This window comes from Scomber japonicus, chromosome 18, assembly GCF_027409825.1.
Source record: "Scomber japonicus isolate fScoJap1 chromosome 18, fScoJap1.pri, whole genome shotgun sequence".
NCBI classification, from domain to species: domain Eukaryota; kingdom Metazoa; phylum Chordata; class Actinopteri; order Scombriformes; family Scombridae; genus Scomber; species Scomber japonicus.
In genome coordinates this window covers 13,336,374-13,359,579 of record NC_070595.1, presented here as the reverse complement: position 1 = coordinate 13,359,579, position 23,206 = coordinate 13,336,374, and the positions used below count along the sequence as shown (strand labels likewise).

The following is a 23,206-nucleotide window of genomic DNA, read 5'->3' as shown; positions in this document are numbered from 1 at the left end:
TCCTCCAATCTTTGATATCTGTCACTGATGGTTCAATGTCTCTCATACATCAGTTCTGTTTGAGTTGGTGGGTTAGAGCTTTTCAGATTGTCTGTGTGTGTGTGTGATAGTAAGTGTGTTGTTTTGTTGGGTGCAGGTGCTGAAACATTGTGCAGTGAGCATGTTTTAATGAGCACAGCAGTGCAGTATCCTGCCATCCCTCTCTTCCTTTTAAACAACAACAACACACACACACAGGGTGCTAATTTCATGCAAGCACTCTCAAAAGCACCACACACAGTGTGCAGAGGGAGTGGTGGAACACTATTTGGTATTTACATGGCTGTGAAGTGCACCCATGGCGCACAGGGAGAAACAGGGTGGGATTTGTAAGATTTTATTATCATGTATTATTAGAGGGTGTGTTAAAGTTTAGTAACAGCCATGGTCAAACACATCAGCTCCGCTTAAAGCCCTTTAAAAGCAGCTATCTCGCCATGTTTATGCATTGATAGCTGGGTAATTGAGTGAATGGTCTAGAGGAACTTCTCCTGAGAGGGCACTAGCATTCTCACACAGAAGGTGAACTGTCCTACTGTATTGTGCAAGCTGCACATTGCAACTCTTTGCACCTGCACATGCAGTAGATAGAGCCAGCAGACATGACACAACATGTGCATGCACACACGCACACACAATTCTGCATTCTGCGTGTACTCACAAGTCACGCTGACACACAGCAGCTTATCTTGAAATTAAAGGTACATTTGGAGATGCCTCTTTTTCAGATCAAGTCTATTTAACTTGTGGAGGGTTTGTGATTTGACCTCACTTATGTGGGAAGAAAAAATTCACTGCTGGAATGTAAAAGGATTTATGGAGTTATGGTAAAAATGTGTTAGTATTATAAAAATTCAGGCAAATTGCCATTTTGTTTTGAGAGAAATGTCTTAAGGGCATGAATGATCATTCCTGTGAACAATTTCATTTTTAAGTGTTGTATCAGTGTATATTTGATCAAGTTTCTTCTTTGTCTCAGTTTATGGCTGTTTTCCAATGTTGTCCTCCTCCTCCTTGATGAAATGTGTGGTTAACTGGTGGGAATCAGTGTGAAAATACAACAAAAAAAGATTATAATATTTAAACATGCAAAATGTGGAAAATATTCTATGTATAAAAGATGTATATGTGACAAATCCTTGTGTATAATAAAATGTAAGCAACAATTTAAGATTCATTATGTCACTATGTCAGCACAATCAGCAGGATTTATCACCTAAAGAGTATGATGACGCATTAAATGAGTGTTGAATTTTTTACATCATGAGCGCAATGTCAGTTCTCTCTCTGTCTTTCTTTCTCTCAGCACAGATGGATGCAGGATTATCTCCGTGATTTTAGGCAAAGATTAGATAGGAGAGCAGATGCACTCGGTGGGAGAGTGAAGCAGAAACATGAACGTCACAGACAGGGGAAGTGAGGATGGACCAGAGGGTGGGGCATGATGCATGTGATGCATGTGTGTGCGTGTGTATGTGTATGTGTGTGTGTGTGTGTGTGTGTGTGTGTGTGTGTGTGTGTGTGTGTGTGTGTGTGTGTGTGTGTGTGTGTGTTATATGTTTTCCTTAGTGTCTATTTAAAAGCAGAAATTAAAACTTGGGTTTCAGGCTCAACTAATCTATAATTTGGGTGATTACTGATTATTTTCACAATTATTTGATATTAATATTGTGTTGCAGTTTCTCATTTTGACCACAAGTTGGCAATGAACACATGATTCTGGGATTGTCATTGTACTGGTACCTAAAATACTGAGGTCAGTATTGAAACACCTCTTACATGAAGCATTTATTGCCAACAGTAGTATTAATTAGTAGTTGTTACAATAATCACACCAATAATTAGTTGACAATACTAATAATTGATATTGACACTATTTTAGTGTTGCAGTTCATCACTGTGAGCACATGAGGGCAGTGAAGACCTGTGATTTTAAATGCACCAATCAATGGTCAATTGTCAACCCCTTAACTACAATCACAATGCCACCATTTGAAAACTTTAAAAAAAATAAGAATATAAATAGTTGTCGGTTGACTGACCAATGTGTAAATTAAGTGGGCAAAATATTCACAAACGCATTATTTATTACAGAAATGTTGGTTGCAATGCATTTTAAAAGATGAAGAGGTTCATGTTCATACAGAATACGTATATTAATCAATCAATCATAATATAATATAATATTATAATGATAGTACTTAGATGGCTATGAATACCCTTATTGATATCTCTAAGTAATATCATTGATCACTATTGAAGTGTGGTTCTGAAGACTATGAAGATGAGTCCCATATATCTGTGAAAGGTTCCTGAAAGACCACGCCCAACTAGGAGTGTTCCTGTTTGTGATTGTTCATCTATGCTAGCTGTAGGCGGGCTTTTAAACTCTAGCTCCAGTGTGATTGGGTTATTAAGACGTCTGTGTATCTTCCGTCATCTCATTGGCTGTTGAGCGAGGGGATTAACGCCCTAGGTAGCGCCCCTGCCTGTTACAACGAGCCACAATGGAGACTAAATAGGAACTCGAGCGAAATATCCGGGCGTTTTATTTAATTAAAACAGTAAGTTACAAGTGTATCAGCAGTGTTATAAATCTCCAGCTCATACATTGACAAGTAATTAGAAAAAGAGGTTGCGGACAGATTCTTTAAGTTTCTACAAGTGTTTTGAACAAGGAAATCGTCTCAGGCTAACGTTATGTAGCAAGCTAATCTCATTTATCCATTCGTAAACTCAGCTATCATTTCACGGACTGTTACAAATATTTCAACAAGGTAAGGACTTTCACCGCCATTTCCAGTAACTCCATATAAAAGCTTAACTTTTAAGACAACTATAGTCAACGGACAGTCACCTTAAATCTGGGTCACTGTCTCGCCATGTCATGTTGGAGGGAGGAAGGAGGCAAATCCCGACTCATTAGGTTTTGATCATGTCCACCTGATACTGTAGTGAAATCACGGCTTTTTGTTACAACTCTTGACCTGCTGGCTTCATCCCAATCTCCAGGCATGACTGAGTATAAACTTGTGGTGGTCGGGGCAGGAGGCGTGGGGAAGAGCGCCCTCACCATCCAGCTCATCCAGAACCACTTTGTGGATGAATATGATCCAACCATTGAGGTGAGAGACCCACCATTACAAATTCAACCTGTTTTAAAAGTTGAGTTTATTAAAGAGAGATGACTGTACAAATGACATTATTCTCTAACAAGGATAAACGATGCTGACCAACGACCTGACACACACACACACACACACACACAATGTGGTATTTACATAGACTTTGATTCATTTCTTGGAGTGTTACCCCTTATCTTAACCACTGACCCAAAAATCATCATTTTAGTAATTGCTGACACAGTTTTTGTCCCCAATTGTATAAGCTGTCCTCAATCAACTGGTCTTAAGTCTGGTGTGTGTCACTGAAAGTGTCATACACACACAACACACTTAATAGGAATTAATATAAATATCAATATATAACAAACTTGTTATTCAAAGTTTTAAAAACAAGTTGATAAAATGTCAAATTAATGCTGACAGGATATTTAAATTTCATGAGAGAAAATATGTAATATGACCAGCCGTTTATTTTAAAAGTGAAAGCAGACTGCAGAGGCAGGGCTATGTTTAGAGATGCTAGTCTCCCCTTGAAGCAGAGACATGATTTTACTGTCCTTTGTGCCAAAAGTCAAGAGTGATGGTGAAAAAGGAGCAGTGATGGACCAAGTATATAGATACCTTGCTATAGATCCCCTCCAAACTTGTTTTAAACATTTTATACATAATATATAAAATGATATTGTACTACTAATGTGTCTGTTTTTTCCACACACAAAAAACTGAAATACCAAATTATAATCCAAGAAATTGCATCTACTACTTCTTCCTCAATCAAAAACCCCCAATCTATAAATATGCAAATATTGTTGATTTCTAAAGTTTTCTTACTGGACACAACATGTCTCCCGCTTCACTGTAAAGTCCATTCTCAGTGTTTGTGCACTGGAGGCTTCAAGTTTCCTCATCACATTTCTGTAAATTAATTATTGGATCAGAATTTGCTCTAAACTATTTATGGTGTGTCAAATCATGTATGTAGCCCCGCCCTTTTAACTTAGATTTTTAACGAGCGCACTTTGAGCAGATGATTGTGAAAACAGCATTCCATTGTTAAAGTGTACTATCAGATAGTTTTTGTATAGCTTGAGACAGGATATAAAGTTACATGTTTGCAAGAAGTTCTGTTCCTGTCTGACAAATGTTTCATCACTGCAACATGTCTTTAGGTCTCTTTTAAGTCCATGTGGGTTTGGCACTGCAGATGTGCAAGTAACAAAACAGAAAAATACAAGTTTTATTATCAGAATGTGCTTAAAACATCAAATGTGAAAATATTCATTATGTAGAGACATTATGTATTACATCATAGGATTATTATTGCTGATCTATAAACGTGAAAATAATCAATATTGTAGGAAGTACTATTGGTGGTTTCTCAAAATATTTACACAATGTGATTTTTGATAAATTATCATCAGTAATGTGGATTAGGTGACTAAGTAAGGTCAAAAAGTTACATCATTTTAATGTGAAGCAGTCTCTAAAACCAGGAAACTCTTATCACATTAGGATATCTAAAATGTAAGACGATATCTAGTCTCATTTTATGATATCATTATAAAAATCCATATATTTTTCAGCTTAAACTGCTAAAGTAACTTGTAGCTATGGCTCATTGTCAAATAAATGCAGTGCAGTAAAACGTCACTAAGCTGTCATCACCAATCACAGCATCATCAATCAGGTCAAAATCTTGTTAGACCCGTCACAACCTCTAAAAGTGGACTTGAACATGGAGATACCAGGTAAATCCTATTAAAGCAAAGAGCTCTCCAGTAAGCTCATTCTTTACACATAATTGTCACGGACGACAGCGAGATAGAAATCAACACTGCTGTCTCTGCTTTTGTTGAAAACTGTTCAGCCAACAAGGTCTTGTTGCTACATGACGCAGTGGTGTGGCAGTCAGTATGATGCAATCATTCAGTCAGATTTATCTATCTATATTTTTTTAACGTGCTGCATTACAGGTAGGGTGCAAAACTAACATTTTTGTGCATTGGCCAAAAGGTTAATGAATGTTCAAATATGACCAGCCTCTTAACAGCATTTGGTGGCAACTGGTGTTAATTTGGTGCTCTGGTTACAGGACTCCTACAGAAAACAGGTGGTGATTGATGGAGAGACATGTCTGTTGGACATCCTGGACACTGCAGGTCAGGAGGAGTACAGCGCTATGAGGGACCAGTACATGAGGACAGGAGAGGGCTTCCTCTGTGTGTTTGCCATCAACAACACCAAGTCCTTTGAGGATGTTCACCTCTACAGGTACAAGATGCTTCATGTCTGTGCCAGTATTTAAACCCATGTACAGAGAGAAGTGACGACAATACTGTCAGAGCAGGATGGATTAAATGACCATGTCAACAGTATGTGTCTGTCTAGCCCTAAACAGGTCACTTCCCGATCAGCAGGAAGCACTTGTAATCATTTTGTAATACATTTACTGATATGCAGAGTGTGGTTAAAAGCTACGAGCACTTCAATCTGGTTTGTTCAGTTATGAGTCACAGGAAGAAGTATTACTGTATATGGACATACTGGGAAATATCTTTTGTAAGCAGATTCTTTGATTTCACATCACGGGAATGAGGAACATTTACAGTCAGCGATGACATGTGGTGCAGTGTAGGTTTAAAAGTGACAGAAAAAAACACAAGCTGTTGTAAAACCAGGTAGAGTGTGTCCGTTGTGTTTTAGATAATGTGTCAGGAGTATGAATTATAAATGAAAAAGTGAACACACCCATAGCAGGGTAATTTTCTGGGAATTTATAACCGTGCGTCTGTTTTCACACTTTAATGGAGGTATGTGATTGGACTCCTGTGAGGTTCAATGGAAGGTGAGCATGCTGAAGTTGTGCAATAGACTGCCGCTGGGTTTATCAACCAACCGCCAGTCAAATATTTTATTTCTGCGGAGGTTTAGTTTGCATCTGATATCAGGTATCAAATATTAGATATATTATAGGAAGGTGGGGAAGGTCTGGGCTAAATGCATACATAAATGAGCAGAAGAAATCTGGGAAAGCCAAAACAGAACATGTCGGTTTTTTAAAGACTTGTTTAAATGTGAAACATAGTCAAAAGTTTACACACACTTATGGAAATGCGTCCAAACTTTTGACTGGTAATGTATTTTCTATAATAATTTGACTAATAATAAGAACTCAGTTAGTGGATAAAATTGAAAGGATGTGAGATGGAAAATTAATTCCTGGTAGTTGCAGAAAAAAAAATGTACCTCACACAAAATAACTTCAAATTACGTTATGGAGAAAGTGCCAATATGGCACTGCCATATTTATTATGCTGCTTTGCAGTCATTGCAAATTGCAAATTTCCTATCCGTAGGACACACTTGGAAATAGTTCCAAACCACAGATATAACGTCATGCACCGGGTGAGCAAGCTTGTTAGCCACGGTTAGCCACAAACAAGTCTAGAGTGTTGTTGTTATACGTCATCAAGCGTGTGCTGGTAAACGTCCCATGCTGCGTTCATGCAGTAATTGGAGGGCCGATATTATCGGACATCCCTAATTATGGTGATTCAATTATTGGATATCTACTGGAAAATTGTATGTATGCTATTGAAATTTGTTTCAGGTGTGTGTTGTTTAAATATATTTAATAAATATATACACACACAAACTCTGTACATAGCCTCAGTCTCTAAGGGGTTGCTGCTCCTGTGTCTTCCTCAGAGAGCAGATCAACCGGGTGAAGGACAGTGACAGTGTCCCCATGGTGCTGGTGGGGAATAAGAGCGACTTGAGTTCCCGCTCGGTGGAGACGCGGCAGGCGCAGGAGCTGGCACGAACCTACGGTGTACCGTTTGTTGAGACCTCTGCCAAAACCAGACAGGTGGGTAGATATTATCTGTATTTAGATTGGTTTTAAAATAAATAAATTGCGTACTAATGAAAATAAATCAAATATATTTCAGTAAAAATCATTTTTCTGTTTGTGTCTTGCAGGGTGTAGAGGAAGCTTTCTATTCACTTGTACGGGAGATTAGAAGATATAAAGAGACCAATCGCAGCAACAAGAAGAGCAAGAAGAACACTCAGAGACGTTGCATAATACTATAGCAAACCACACACCAGCATCCCACAGATGCAGCACTTGTTTCATGCTCCCCCTTTCACACACACACACCCTGCACCTCCTCTGTCACTTCAGAGACGTCCAGGACAGCTCTGGACAGGGAAGCTGATCCAGTCTCCTATGGTCAGTTTTTAGTTAAAGGCGTACTATGCAGGATTTGTCGGCTGCTGTACTCAATCATAGCTCCTCCTCCCAGCTCAACAACACCACAGCGAGCTGTGAGCAGCGGTGGTCAAGTGAGCTAGAGAGTGAATGAAGAGGAGCAATGGTAGTGAGAACAAAGCTGTGGATCAGATAAATCAAATATGTTCTGATTGTTTCACGGCTGTTGTGTTCTTAAGTACAAATAAACACACATGCGCGTGAAAGTGCCACAATGCTCTGAATCCAGAACTTCATCCTGTTCTGTGTGTGTAGCTCAGCCCTCAGTCAAACGCTCACACAGACCAGAGGAGAGAGACAGAGACAGCAAAGTAACCTGGTCGCTACGAGTCCTGACCCTCACCCTGTGTGCTGTTATTGGCTGGGGGCTTAAATCCTGCATAGCATGCCTTTAACAATATGCCGCAACAAGACTGGCCATTTATTCATCCAATGTGCAGTGTCCATTTAACGCTGTGAACTCTGTTGGTTTATGTTCTCATGACCAAACAACCAGAAAGTGCAGTTTTAAGTTGAGGTTTGTTTTGTTTTTGTTTTTTTGGTTACAGTCAGCATTTGTGAATACTTAATTTGAATTTGTCATTCAGGAACCTAAATGAGAATAAGTCTGGAAAGATCATTTCTCAGTCTAGAATTGTGATTTGTCCGGCCAGTTTTTTTTACAGACAGTTCAGCTCCTGTTCAGGGGTTCACAGTGGTGCGTCGCTGCACTTTGTCACATCAGGTGATCCAACTCGAAAATGACTTTAGGACTCAACACATTTAGTGTGGTGAAATTAATCATGTGCTTAGTATGCATCTGTCTTAATGGAGCCCCACAGTCATCATGAAAATCCTCATACTGACGAGGATACAGTTCACCTATGAAAATATTGATTGTAGACAAATGATTGGCCAAAACTTTCTGAAAGTTGAGAAATTAGTGGTGTTTTTTTTTTTTTTTTTTTTTTTTACAGGTTAGTGTGTCCTCTGAGGGTTGAAACACAACAGCAATATCAAAGACCACATCAATGAAAATGCTGTAAAAGGACACTTCAACCACAGTAACAAAGCCTCAAAATAGTGTTTCAGACTCCTAGGTGCACTTTATTCATTTCCTATTATGTGTTTATTGTAGGGTTTAGGATTAGTTAGTGCCAACTGAAAAGTTAACTCAGGAATATCAGGAAGTGAGGAATAACAGAGGAGAGCTGTGTCCAATGATTGGTTGAGATAAGATGTTCACGCCATCGTCAGCTTATTGTTGAACTACTGTTTGTTCCACACAGTCACACTGTATTCCAAAGTCTACTTTTAATACTTTTTTTTTTAATCTGTCAGTTCCAGTTTTGTTGCAGTTGTCAAGTTGCTGTGTCCAAATTCTGTGGATGCAAACATCAGACATGTAGCATGTGAAATGTGGTACGACAAACCACAGCTGATGCTGACATCAGCTCCTAGTTGAGCAGGAAGAGTTCAGACACAGCGACGCTCATGTTATCTGATCATACTTGATGCTGGATGATGAGGATATTCAATAGAGCAACCATTTTTATAGCTGTGTTCGTCTTCTTTGATAAGTAGTCACCCTAAATGTAATGGATTGTTAAATTTCTATTTTTGTAGCATTACCAATAGCTATCCCCACTTTAAAAGAAAACATCTGCATTAATAACCTGCTGCCATCAGTTATTTTAAGTTAAAGTAACTTCAGTTGCATCCTTATAACATGAGTCCATCCATGGAGGGCTCCCACTTATCCACCAAATGTTTCATTATCCAGACTGTTAAAATATGGAGCAACTTCAAAAAGGTTTGAAAACCTGACCTGGTCCGAACAAGTCTGTCACTGACAGCTGTGTAAAATCTGTAATGAACAAGTTGAGGTCCTTTACATCTGGTCTGTTTTGTTTATCTAATCTTGGCTCTTTACAGATAAGGTTGACCAGAGGATATGTGTATTTTTAAAAAGATGGACAATACAAGAACTCATCTCAAACACACAAGGTGAAGCACGTGTCTGATTTGTAAGCTCTGATAATAAATCTTTTTGTCTTACACGAAGTAAGATCAATCATTACATCTAAATACCCACTAATGATTTTGTGCTATGACCATTTAAAAAGAGGGTTGTTTCAGGCTCTGGTACCATGTCATTCGTAAGAAAGGGATGTGGTTTTTAAGGTTTTACTGGGACAATAAGGTAGAAGAGGAAGGAGATCAAGTTCTTCTTTTCATTTCTGTGAAATTACACACCTAATGTGACGTCAGTTAAAACTGGGTCATACTCTATACACTCCTATACAAACATATGTATGCTCACTGAGTATCTTTGGGGTTTTTATGAAAGGGGAACTCTGTCTTCTAATGGAAGATGGTTGCCTTTATAAAAGTACAATTTCACTTAAATATTTCATAATATCGCAGCCTGTCAGGTCTCATAAACATTTCATTAATTGTGTAATTCCCACTCACGCCTGCCACAACTGTTTAGGTGAAAGTCAAAAAATATATATTTTCACACAAGATTTTCATGTGTGTAAGAAGCATTTAAGAAAGATTTTTGCACTGACTGTTCAACAAGTAATGATCATACTGGATAGCCCAAAAATTAATATATTGCTTTTTCACTTTATTTTACAAAAAGACACTACTTAATATCATTTTTTCATAATAGAAAACATAGAAATAGTCAAATATATGCCAAAACACAGTGGTTGGATAAGAGTCCATGGTGATTAAAAAATGAGGCAAATAGGGAATGAGTGTTGGCGCCTCTCTCACCATCCAAACCGAGACACCAGCTTGCTCTGATCATCCAGATCTTTCTGAACCTTCTTCCTCATGTAGAAGATGGGACAGTCTCGGCTGCAGAGGAATGTAGAGGGACAGAGTTATTGCATGAAACCGTTTGGTGTAGCCATAATTGTGCAGTTAACATGTAGCTATAACAAATGTGTAGTTTATATACCTGGTACAGAGTACATCCTCATGGAGGGAACCCTGACAACGCTGACACTGAGTCCACAGGCGAGAGAAACGCTCCTCCAGAGTATTTAGATGAAAGATCTGAAATGTACAACCAGAGTGTAAACAACTTGAACAATGACAGGACAAAGGTGACCTTGGTGTTTAAATATTAACCAGTGAATTCTTCTGGGAACACATTTAAAAACAATCTGATGAAGAATTAATTGCACATTACTGGTTATAATTTGACCAGCTAGCTTAAAAATAACAAGTCAATAATTAAGAAATGATAGTAAATTTGATTTGATATTTAAAAAAAAAACATTGTTGTATTAACTTCAAAATCAAATGTATGAATTTCCTGAGCTCTGAAGAGCCACCATTCATGTCAGCCTCTTCAACACTGTCAGAGCTGGGACTACATACAATCTATGTAGTGGTACAGTACATCTTTCAGAGAGGAAAACATGTAATACTGAGTCATCTGGCTTCTTGCCTACCTCTTTCTGGTACAGTTCAGACTCCTTCTTCTTACAGAAATCACACACAGCCGCTGTAATGACACATCAGATGTTAAACAAACAGTACAAACTAAAGCTCTACTACTATACATACAGAAATAAGTCTGGACTGATCCTTCATTAAAAACACTCCATACATTTTTTTTTTTTTTTAATACTGAATATACAAACCATCTGTCTTGAGTACAGCTTTGCAGCCAATACATGTGCTCCTCTTCTGAGCGAACGCCATGAGGCCTCCGACCTTCGATGTCAACACGGTCTTACAACGGGTGTGGTCTCCCTCTGAAACATACCAGTGAATCGGCATCAAAATTGAGATGGGAAGTCAGATGGCAAGTATTGGGTAATTTATTTAACCAACACCCCTATCATTAGCACGCAAGAGTATTTTCTACACGTTGTGGCAAAATGGTGCAACTCTGATACATTGATAAATGATAGCCAGCTGTGATACAGAGAGAGATAAGTCTGAACGTGCAGATGCTGATTAACTTAATGATCAATTATTAGTTTAACTGTCAAGATAAATATTGAAAAATTCCCATCACAAGTTCCCAGCCTCCATCTTAAAATTGTAAAACCCCCTTAAAAATAATTGTATAGTGGCAGGAAATGGAGAAAAGCTGAGTGCAGCATGGTTTACTTTTTTATAATACTATTAAAAGTTTATGATGTGTGTAGACTCACTGAGCAGGATGCTTTCTGCCTTGCTCTCTCCCAGGATGGGCTCAAATATTCTCAGCAAGGGCTTAGACAGCTGCTGTTCGAGGTAGTATTGTGTGTCGATGGGAATTGTGTTCTCCAGCACATAGATCGGGTCCTGGAGCAACATGAAAGAAGTCAACAACATCTCGTTAGGATTTATTATGTGTGACAAGTAAAGGGTTAATAAACAAATGACATAATCATGAAAAGACAATCAAAGACACTGCTACAGACCTCTGACTTCATGTATGCTGCTGCTCCCTTTGCAGCCTTGATGATGACATACGGGACTCTGTCTCCCAGGTTGGGGGCGCTGCCTGCATCTCTTTTCCTCATCCTGGAAAATATCAATATGAGAAGGTCAATTCACCCATATCGCACACATACTGGATATATTTTCTCTATGGGCATTATTGATCACCTCTCAGCCAGCTCCACGTGCGCCTGTCTGTTACCGTACTCCTGAGCGGTACGCGTCAGCTCCTTGGTGATGACCAGCTGGCTGATGTCGATACGGTTGCACAGCAGGTCTGAGATCACTTCTTTGGCATGATCCACAGCACCCTGAGGATCCCTAAAGACACATCAGACAAGCTGTGATTACCTTCAACCCAACAACCATCACAAAGTGTATTCAGCATCTGAAGACCACATTTAGATCTTCTTGAGAAACCAAAAGGAAAAAGAAATAATGAATTATGTTACATTTTTCTCAAAATAATTATTGAACATGTCCAAATTAAATTACAGTGTGTCTGTGTGTGTGTGTGTACCTGTCTATGAGGATTCTCTGTAGACAGGTGTTAATAAGGTTAGCGACCAGAGGGCAGTTGTCTCTTCGGACAGTCTCGATGCCTTTACAGTCCATCTTGTCATGCGTGTCTGCACTGGTAGAGAAATACAGGCCTGCGTATCGCTTCTTGTTGATCAGCAGGTACGGGTAGTACACCTGTGGAATTGACAAAAAGAAGCTCTTGTTAGCTAAGAAGAATCTCTAACTCTGCCGTAACTTCAGTTTGACACTTGCAAAAGATACTTTTTGGTGAGAAGACAAGGTCCATTTCTGTTGCACATCGTTCTCTCTGTTTAGTTTGCTTAGATTAGACGACTGGTTGGTGTTATACTTCTGATGTTAATGAAATGGTACCTTCTCAAACTCCAGCTTGATGGGTGGTGTGAAATGGGACGACACCCACTCTGCTGCCTCCCTTCCAATATCCATGGCCTCCTTCACTGTGGCCACACCAAGCTTAACCATGACAGAGTCTGTGTCCCCATAAATGACCTTTAAAATATAAAATAATAATAATAATAATAATAATAAATACATATATATATATACACACACACACACACACAAAGCTCAGCTCAAAACTCAAATGACAATGATTATCTTATTGATGTGAACACAGAAAGCTGATAAAATGAGCAAAAAAAAGGAAAAAAGAGAATAGTTTAAGTCAGTATTGGTGGAGGTCAGCTCCATATATTCCTCACCTTGGCATCTGCTTGGTAACCATTGGAAATGATGTACTTGGACTCCACCAACTGTTTGGTTTGCTCGATCATCTGTCTTCCAAAACCAGTGACACTCTACAGGAGAAAAAGACAAACCATTTAAACAAATTCAGTAAAATTATCTTTTTGTGAAATCAGTTTTTAGTTCAGCAGGAAGAGTTCAGACACAGTTATCTGGTCATACTTGATCATCGATGATAAGGATGTTCAAATAGGGCAACCGCTTTTTATAGCTTTGTTGTCTTCTTTGACAATAAGTCACCATGAATATAATGGATTGTTAAATTTTCCCAATTTAAAGTAACTAACTTTTAACTTTCACTTAAAATATGGAGTAACTATAAAATATCTGAGCAAAACTGAGGTTTCTCCACTCTTTTCGCTACAATGAGAATAGCTGGTCTACCACCTTAAGTGAACTGGCTAGGGCTAGGCTAACTCATTGTTGCTAACCTCCTTCACTTTAATCAGCAGGTGTCAAGCAGGACATGGGAACTTAGGTTGAATCTTGAGGAATTGTAGCATCACTGACAAAAAGCCTAAACTGCACTGTTATGTTCACAGCTGTTTACCTCGTTTTCACTCTTTTATCTAAGCTTGCTTTACAGATAAGAAGTTCATCCTCAGTTTTTCACATAGGTCTTCGTGTTCACCCTTCTGTGTTGTGGTTTCATTGTAAGCGCTAATCTTTGCTCCACATCTTTGTTGGTTAACTTTTTTGTTCTGACTCCACATCTTTGCAAAACAGTGAGAGGAGTGACAACTTCATTTAGGCCAAATTCAAAATGATGCAGAGCATAAACTGTAAACATCATCAGTTTTCAAAACTACATAAAAAAAACAATAAACAGTACCAATTATTTTTCAAAATCTTGATGAACTGGCTACATTTAAAGACCATGACACTGACACTGTTGTAAATATAGCCACAGTAAACAGTATAACTTAAACATTCTTCTTCATAGTAGTCGCAGTATGTACATCATGATATATAACATGTAGAAAGCTTGCAAATCCACACACTTTGTAGTTTTAACACCCAGAACAAAGAGCTCACCTGCGAGATCTCTAAGCAGGGCAGCTTGCCCACCTGGGCCCCCGTGAAGCCATAGACAGAGTTTGCACTGATTTTAAGGGCCAGTTGCCGGCCATCCAGCACCTGCTTCTTAAAAGGGTCAGTCTCCTTCTTTAGCTCGGTCTTGGCCCTGCGGATAGACAGTGGGACAATCTGAGAAGGACGCCACATCACCTGTTGGATGTCATCTGTATGATATTAAAATATAATTCAAGTGTAAATCTGGAAATTGGTACAGCAAGAGGAAACAGGTCAAACACTAGTTGTGAATCAGAGGATCAAGAGAGTTGGTAGGCGTTTACAATTTAAATTTTAAAAGGTTTATTTGAACAAATTCAAACCTCTTTCTAGCAGACAGCAGGTTCTCCAGGATCTCAGGTAGAAGTCCTTTCCTCACAGAGCTCTTCACAAATTGATCACCAGTGGGCGTCTTGATGAAATCCTCTGGTGATAGACTAAAGACACACAATCCCTTCAATTGTATTACAAGACATAAGCATATTGAAAATGTTTAAATGGTCATTATGAAAGAATTAATCAATTAAGAATCTATAAATTAAATGAGCTTAAGTTGTAGTTATTATGTTGATGAATTTCAATGATTCAGGTAAAAAAATGTGTTACTTTTATTCCTATCAGCCTTCTAAATAATCCATTAATAAAAATAAGTTTGTAGGCTGGTTTAACCCTCCTGTCGTCCTCCCGGGTCAAATTGACCCCGTCTGTTTTGACTGTTCCTTCGTTCCTTCTTTCCTTCCTTTTCTTCATTTCATTCCTCCATTCCTTCCCTCCTTCCTTCCGTCCTTCTTTCCTTTACTCCCTTCCATCCTTCCCTTCCTCCATTCCATCTGTCCTTCTTTGCTCCCTCCCTCCGTCCTTCCTTCCTCCCTCCTTTCCTTCCTTCTTTCTCCCTTCCTAACTTCCGTCCTTGACTTGAGGACAACAGGAGGGTTAACATATGTGGCAAGTGGCATGAAGTCAGCAGCTCATTTTTATAAAACACATTTCAACTGCAAGAAGACAAAGCTGAGGGAAACTGAAGCCGGTTCAAGCCATTTTTAACTTTATAACTTTCATGACTCAAAAGCCATTTGTTCATGGATTTTGACGATAAACTCCCACCATGAAAAATAAAATTGCTTACCCCAGTTTCTCTGCTGAGCCTTTCTGCAGCAGCGTGGTGTAGCACAGATTATGAGCCATCATGATGGACGGATACAAGGAGGAGAAATCTAGGGTGGCAATGGGAAGGCTGTAATACCTGTAAGAAAAAGAGGTGGTGAATGAAAGGTAGATAAGAAGCTTGCACCTACTAAACCATCATCACCAGGAGTCATACACACATACCCTTTCTCTGGCTCGATGACAGTTGCTCCAGTGTAATCTTCTCCTCCTTCTGTCTTTACAACAGGCATGACCAGGTCCTGTTTCATGGCCTAAACACACATACACACTTAGTCTCCATCTGTAATATGTACGCACAGTCACACACACATGCAGTAACTGTCCTACGAGTTTGTGTTTGTTACCTGTCGCAGCAGCTGAGAGACAACTTTGATCTGTTGTCCTCTTGAGAGCAGGTAAGTTAAAGGCACACCAGTCACTCTGGCCATCTCCATGTAGTTGATCACACACATCAGCTTCTGCAGCAGACGCAGTGGGAGGTAGGCGTCTTTCAGGCAGTACACTGCTAAACGACGGCGCGTCTGTTCGTTGCCATTCTGAGATGGAGGTAAAGAAGGAGAGGACAGAAAAAAGCAATAATGTTTTTTTAGGTTACATCTTTATTTTTTTTAACATGTGAATCACTCTACAGAACACTTCAATTCCTCCTTCCTCGACAATTTGCACTTTACCTGCAGATCAGTGATGATGGAGTGTTGCACATCCTCCTTCTGTTCTTGCAGGAAGTGGAAACTCACAGCATTCAGCGTGTATGAGCGCAGTTTGTAGTCTCTGAGGAGAACCTGACACACACACACACACACACAAGTCAGATTATACGCAGTGTTTTTTTTTTTTAAATTGAACACACTCATATCCAATCAGTGTATCATGTCTTAACTGAAGGGTGGCGTAACTATTGTCATATCATAATTTAATGATTATAGTTAAGTGCTGACCTGCAGCAGATCAAACTGAACACGGCCCTCCATGTTAATGGTCTTATTCTCTCTGCGGCCCATCTGCTTGCTCTGGAAGTTTAGGTCTCGCAAGACTGACTTGATGCCTCGAACTCGACCCAAGTAAGGAAACAGATTCACCTGAAATCGAGAGATGTTATTGAGATACGTGGAAAAAACGGGGAGGGATCTGAAGTATTTCTATGACGAATACATTTGTCCCAAGGCAGTGCATTAGTATTTATCAGTAGATGAATGTGGCTCGATCTAACCTTTAAAGTAGCCGCCCTGTTGAGCAAGTAGGGAAAGTCAAAGTTTTGGATGTTGTATCCAGTGATGACATCTGGGTCCACTGTCCTCAAAAACTCTGCCCAGCTCTGCTCTCAGAGACAAAACAGAGATGTTACAGATGTGCAATAAAACATTACAAAAACATATTTTTCAGTGCTTTCCTGAAGCCAACTTGTGTACCTGCAGTAGCTGCTTCTCTTGTGTAAAACACAATATTTGACTGCCCACAATGCTGGCGCAGGACTGGAGAGTGAACACTGTGCGAATGAAGGGCTCGGTCTCACCCTGACGCTGCACCATAGATGCAATCTGAATCACAGGATCTTTGTCTGCTTCTGGGAAGATTCCTGGAAAGATAGAAAATAGATTTTCATCAAGCATGATTAGGCCTCATTATATGTTAAGAAGTCTGTTAAGGGACATACTTTCTTACCGTGTGATAATAATGCCACAGAGAAAGAAAAACACCCACCTTTTCTTCCTGCACACTCGATGTCAAAGCTGAGGACCCTGAGAGGTGCGATTCTCTGCCAGTCTCCCTCTGCTGGGTGACTTATCAAATCTGTCCATCCCACATCCACCTCATACTGACACAAGGACGCCTGAAGTACAAAGAAAGGATGAGAAAGTTAATGAACACCACTGCTGATAGGCAGACAGCACATCTTTTGTATGACCCATTGTGCAACATGTAAGATGTAAAGTGGTCTTACCTTGCCCGGGTACTGAGAATCTGTCTCTCCCATGCTCTTCTCCTCACGTACTCTGTATTTGCCTTTGGGAAGTTCAATCCAGCAGCATCCAACCACATCACAGTCCACCATAAACCTGACAAAACAGAGAGACTTATGAGACTGAAACATACAACTTCAATAATGTACTAGTCATCTGCTGTTTTATAAGAAAGTCATTAATTAAAAAACCCTATATGTGGGTTTTTCCAACTTCTTCATGACCTGTACCTACATTTTACTGAGATTTCAATGGATTTCTGAATTTATACACAAAAAAAGAAGTATCATTGTGTTAAATCAACAATCATTTGTCTACTTACACAAGCCTAGAAAGACATTGTGTGTGTGTCATCTGTGGTTAACTTGATGAGCTCCCTTAACTGTTTCGTCTTTTGAGAATACAAGAAATTCAAAATATGTTTTCAAGATTAATGTCATGTCTAATGTCTATTGCTTCCATTTGACTGGCAAATTATCGAGTCAGCTTTCCGATATCTAGAAAGCACACTCGCACACACCTAATTTCAAAATCTATGTTGGCCTCGTAGGATTGGTAACCCTGGATGGCGAAAGGTCCAAACTTGAAGCCCTGCTCCAGCAGTCTCTTTGCGGGGGCAATGAGACGAGGCATTGCCATGGTTATCCGCAAGAAATCCATAATACGTTTCCCATGGTAACCATACATATCTGTGGGGAGAAGACATTATAAGTTTGAATTCAAATGTTTTTCCTAGGCCTTATCAGATTAACAATAATTGGACCAAAGAACATACCAGAGAGTGTTTGAATTCCTTCACACACTCATATTAAATTAACAACAAATGCACATAAGCATTTGCACATCACATGTACTCACTCTCTTTGCGGGTGATTTCCACAGCTAACACAGTGATGGAGATGTTGTCTTTGTTGGAGCGCATGTCCTTCAGCACAGCAGCATTCAATTCTCTTTTAAATTCACCCAAATAATCAGCTTTGAATCCTTTTCACAGAAAAATGAAAGAAGGGAATTTTGTTTTAATTTAAAAATGGTTAATTACATGATTTTACCCTCCAAAAAGTGTGAGGAGTAGTATTCAGGAGACAGAAATGTGTTCTACTGAGATGTTTAAACGGTAACTGACTAAAAGCTAAATGTGCAAAAGTTTCATCTAAATACAAAGTGTACTCACATATTGTATTATGTATTACCAAATAGTGACAAGTACTCACCAACTGGTGCAGGAACGTAGAAGTAAGGTGCGAAACCGTGAACATGACAGCACACACTGTGGCCACTGTCTGTGACTCCAAACATCCGAATGATTGGGACTTTTCCCTGTGACTGGCCAGGCATGCCAGCTACACAAGCACCTGCCAAAAACACAAAGGAGAAAATCAACTTAGAAAGGACTCCTTTTAATATACAGCATTTGAGCCAAGATAACTGTGAGGTAGCTGCAAGATTAGGCCACTCAGAGGTAAATGAAACCCATTTTAAAGATGAAATTAGTCTTTTTGCAGTTACCTAGATAATAGTCCAGATCAATTTGCTGAAACACCAAAATATCAGAAGATGGTTCCAGTGGGGTGGCATGAGGTCGTCGCCAACGAGGGTTCAGGTCTGCTGAGAAGAGCTCCCCTGATAGAACAAGGAGGTAGGACAGATGTTAAACTTAATTGTGTTATTTATTATGACAATGGGTACAAATGAAGAAGTTGAACTGTCACAGTAACAGTAACTTCCTGGGATGAAGGTTAACTAGCTCCTCAGTTGCAGGCGTTTGCATAAATCCCACAACAAAGCAAAGCATGCTTTATTTACTCAAGGCATCACTACCAGTTTTACCATTTATTCATCACTGTTTGTTAGAGCTGGCGGCCATACAAATTACTTACCTAAAATAAGATCAAAAAAATCAGCCTGTAAAACAAAGATGACATTATTCTACATGTAGATAATGTAGTTGTCTTGTTTAACTAAAAGTGATATGAGTGTGTGACAGAGAGACTTCACACTGAGTGGGGGCTATGAGTCTCCAGTGATTTTCCAGTTTTAGTGATGGTGTAAAACTTCATTTTTGGCCAATGTCATATAACAACATTAAATGTAATGTTTTAGAAGAAACTAATAAAAGAAAGGCAAATTCATAGTCACAACTGCACTTTTCTCTGAACAACTTACCGACAGGAATGACATCATGCCCTGCCTGCCCCTCCATCTCCTCTGCCTCCATCTCTGCATCCTCAAACATGGACAATTCCTCTTCAAACTGCGATGGACTGTCCTCCCATTCACCAGCCGTCTTACCACGTTTGGCCTGGGACGCACCTCCCACGAAGGGGCCACCATTGCGTCTTTTATAATCCATGCCTGCAAGTCAGTTAAGAGCAAACTTAGTGAAACCAGCCACTTTAAAGAGGATGATTAGGGAGAAAGAAATTGCTTAATTCAATCAATTAAACACTTACCATAGCATAGTATTTAATAAATATATTCAGATTTAAACAAAACTACCAACAATATCCTACTGAACTACTTAAGTACCATATACCACATGCAATGAAAGGCAACATTTTGGTGGAAAACTAAGACATTATTCTACATATGAAAGATTAGACAGAATAAATAAGACACTGCCACTATTCCTTATACTGACGCATTTGTGGTAGCTAGAGCGGTTGGTGTGTAATATTAGGTGAAATATGTTCAGTGCTGTCATTACTAATAAAATTAATATTGTAGTACTGTGTGCCACATTTCAAGCAGCAGGGACGAGGTGTGTCCTATTTATAGGAAATAAAGTGTAATAACAAGATAAGGTGTATCATATAACTGCATAAACAGCTGATACTTTTCATAATGATAGTCATAAAGTGGAGAAATGTAATAAATCCAACTTTCCACACTGCACATCCTGCAGCTCATCTGGCCTGGCAGTCCAAACTTCTCTCAGCACAAACTGCGCACTTTTAGCATCACAGCAGCTACATTTAGTCATGCAGCTATGTTGTGTCTTTAATGATATTTCGGATTAGTGACTCGTAGTATGACGTCGGTAACTAAAAACGTGTTAATCGTTCATTTTCCCATTAACATTTGCCTTAAGACGTTGTGTATACATGTGTTAACACCAGTCAGTGTCCCAGCTGCACAGTCAATGATGGGTTATCTTTTGTTAGTAACTAGTGCAGCTGCATGCTTTTGTAACGTGCTAAATCCTACAAGCTAGCAACCCAGAGTGTAAACAACACAACAACGCAGGTCTTACCTTAAACGTGGGTGTGAAACCTGTCAGGACGACTGTGGATGGCTGGTGCGTTTCTGACAAAGTTATAAATCCTTATCAATGCTACTTCTTCACAGCAGCCCCTAGGTTGACAACAGCTCCCGCCACTAGTCTTCAATTCGTGAACTTTCACCGGCGAAGGCGCGGAAACATTTCCGTTCGTTACTAGGCCAGTTTGCCAAGGAATGGACAGTGACGCCATGAAATAGGCGGGGACTCGGCGGTAAGCGCATGTGTGGTGAGCAGGAAGTTGAACGCAGCTTGGCTGTACCTTGTACACGAAGAAGACCGTGTGTACCCGGCAAAATGACGTCAGAATAAGCGTAGCAGAGAGGGAGGGAAATACGGTTCAAGAATCTCTGTATAGCTAAATCCATGTTAACAACAGAGACAGGAGCTTTATTAACTATGTTTATTAATTACTGTCACGATAACAACATTAATCACTGTTGACTGATTGTTGAGGAGATGTGTGAAATTGGCGAATTAGTTCATTTCTGTTGTAATTTTCATCCGTAACTGTAACGTTTATAGAAATGTGGTATGGTATGGTATGGTATGGTAGTATAGGCCTGGTATGGTATGATAGTATAGTATAGTATAGTATAGTATAGTGTATGTATGGTATAGTATAGTATAGTATAGTATAGTATAGTATGGCATGGTATTATAGTATAGTATAGTATGGTATGTATGGTATGGGTATAGTATGGTATGGTTTGATAGAATAGTATAGTATGACATGTATGGTATGGTATGATAGTATAGTATGGTATGTATGGTATGATATGATAGTATAATATAGTATAGTATAGTGTTGTATAATATAATTAAGTATGGTATGGTATGATGTGGTAGAGTAGAGTACAGTAGAGTATAATCCAACCTATCTGACGTTGCTGCCATGCTTTCTAAACATACTGTGTTGTTTTGCTAGTGTTCTTATAAACCAAATCTACCCAACAGCAACATCTCACAACCAGTCAAACTAACTAGTGGCTGAGTTTGTAATAGTGAGATGCTACCTTTACCACTGCTTTACTCATTTATACTTACTGACTCTAGATTAATGTTGCTCCGCGCCTTTAAATTGCATGTAAGTGAAGCAGTGTTTTTTTTTTTGCCTTCAAAACTCTCATGATTTTTGTTGTTGTTGCTTTATCTGGGGCAATTTGATGTTTTACTCTTGACAATGTGATAAATATATATTTTCCTACTTGTAGAGTAAATGTGCTCAACTACAACAAGTTTATCATTGCCTGCCACATTTCTGTCCCTCTTGAAGACATTATATACATATTAGCTGTTATTTGATCTTTATAATGTGATATTTTAAATCATGCCAGGCTCTGGAGTATAAATACAATGTATGAGTATGACATGAGGAGTGTAGCAGTGATTCACATGATACACATGATGCACAGACTACATAACACTTAAAGGTCATGTTCACTCTGGGTAATGATGATGAACTTGGATGATAGGTATAGAAAGTAAAGTCACATATACTGATGGATGTATCGTGAAAGTTTTGGTAATGGGTTGTACACTCTATACTCAAGAGTTGAGTCACTTACAGTTAGAGAGTTAAATTCTGTTTATTGAGATCAAGCTCTCTTTCAAAACAGACAATCAGAGAACAAAGTCATTGCACAAACTGACACATTAATTCAATCAATAACATATTATTTAAAATATCAGCAATAAAAACTCATGAGTCCCTTGGAAGAATGCATATCTCCAAATTCAGTTTCAATTCAATTTGTTTTGAATTCCTCTAGTAATGTGTACATCACCATAAACCAGTGATCCCCAGTTCACAGTTGGCGTGATGTTTAAAAGCTAACCTAACATGATCTGGTGTAATGCTTTTTTCTGTTTAAACTCAATAATAATGTCAGTGATAGTCACGTAATCTTTTCATGTCAATCATTCTTTAATCCTTCTTACACTCAAACACACACACAGGAAGTCAGAGGTCATGCCACACTACACAAAACATTTTGAAGATGGCTGCAGCCTGCAGGACAGTTTGATTCTCATTTACACCTCAGCAGTGCAACTCTTTGTTGAAAGCAGGCGACATCAGGCCGCTACTTTATTTTCAGGAGCTTCACCAATATAGCCCCAGACCATTTGGCCCATGTGGTCAGGCTGATCAAGGGGTGTATAGTGGTTGGGGTGGTCAGGCAGACAGCAGTAGGTGGAAAATAGCTATTAAGGTTACTGTGGGCTAGATCACAAAGATATGCAGAGGGGTTGGGTGTCTTAATGTCACTGGTCACGTTGTATTCTCCAAACTATGTTCTCCCTGACCCCTAGAGAAGGCATTATAAATAACTTGTTTCTCTCCCTCCTCATTGGAGAAAAAAAGAAGAAGTTGGCCCCGTTGCACATAACTCCCCTCTTTTGCAGAAATGAAATGATAATTCACCAACCACTGCAGCGCTCTTTAACCTCTGCTCAGCCAATTGCGTCTCTCAGCTGAGGAAACCGCCCAGTCCCCGTCACATCGTGTTCAGAGGCGGAGACAGAGAACAGACCCCGGCCAATGAGAGTGAAGCTCATGAATAATGAGACA

At 39.2% G+C, this 23,206-nt stretch overlaps 2 protein-coding genes across 3 annotated transcripts; one reads left to right on the top strand and one right to left on the bottom strand.

Annotated features, from left to right (window-relative positions):
• Nucleotides 1-2,523: 2,523 nt before the first annotated feature.
• On the top strand, nucleotides 2,524-9,474 carry zgc:55558 (GTPase KRas). 2 transcript variants are annotated; one of them, XM_053338327.1, is made up of 5 exons: nucleotides 2,524-2,816; nucleotides 3,052-3,164; nucleotides 5,257-5,435; nucleotides 6,873-7,032; nucleotides 7,146-9,474. In XM_053338327.1, exons 2-5 carry the CDS (start codon nucleotides 3,054-3,056, stop codon nucleotides 7,257-7,259), a joined length of 564 nt encoding a protein of 187 aa, XP_053194302.1. In that variant the 5' UTR covers nucleotides 2,524-2,816; nucleotides 3,052-3,053; the 3' UTR covers nucleotides 7,260-9,474. The 2 variants fall into 2 exon arrangements, with proteins under 2 accessions (XP_053194302.1, XP_053194303.1); XM_053338328.1 differs by having other exon boundaries at nucleotides 7,115-7,212.
• Nucleotides 9,475-10,035: 561 nt separating this feature from the next.
• Nucleotides 10,036-20,749, bottom strand: pold1 (polymerase (DNA directed), delta 1, catalytic subunit). The gene is made up of 27 exons (XM_053338329.1): nucleotides 20,608-20,749; nucleotides 19,521-19,709; nucleotides 18,864-18,977; nucleotides 18,569-18,709; nucleotides 18,213-18,338; nucleotides 17,875-18,043; nucleotides 17,336-17,450; nucleotides 17,095-17,224; nucleotides 16,803-16,969; nucleotides 16,604-16,708; nucleotides 16,332-16,472; nucleotides 16,065-16,175; nucleotides 15,738-15,929; nucleotides 15,556-15,644; nucleotides 15,353-15,469; nucleotides 14,550-14,663; nucleotides 14,191-14,338; nucleotides 13,113-13,208; nucleotides 12,763-12,900; nucleotides 12,389-12,564; nucleotides 12,037-12,189; nucleotides 11,850-11,952; nucleotides 11,598-11,730; nucleotides 11,079-11,192; nucleotides 10,887-10,939; nucleotides 10,388-10,485; nucleotides 10,036-10,284 (listed from the first exon to the last, which is right to left on the bottom strand). Exons 2-27 carry the CDS (start codon nucleotides 19,705-19,707, stop codon nucleotides 10,197-10,199), a joined length of 3,318 nt encoding a protein of 1,105 aa, XP_053194304.1. The 5' UTR covers nucleotides 19,708-19,709; nucleotides 20,608-20,749; the 3' UTR covers nucleotides 10,036-10,196.
• Nucleotides 20,750-23,206: the final 2,457 nt, after the last annotated feature.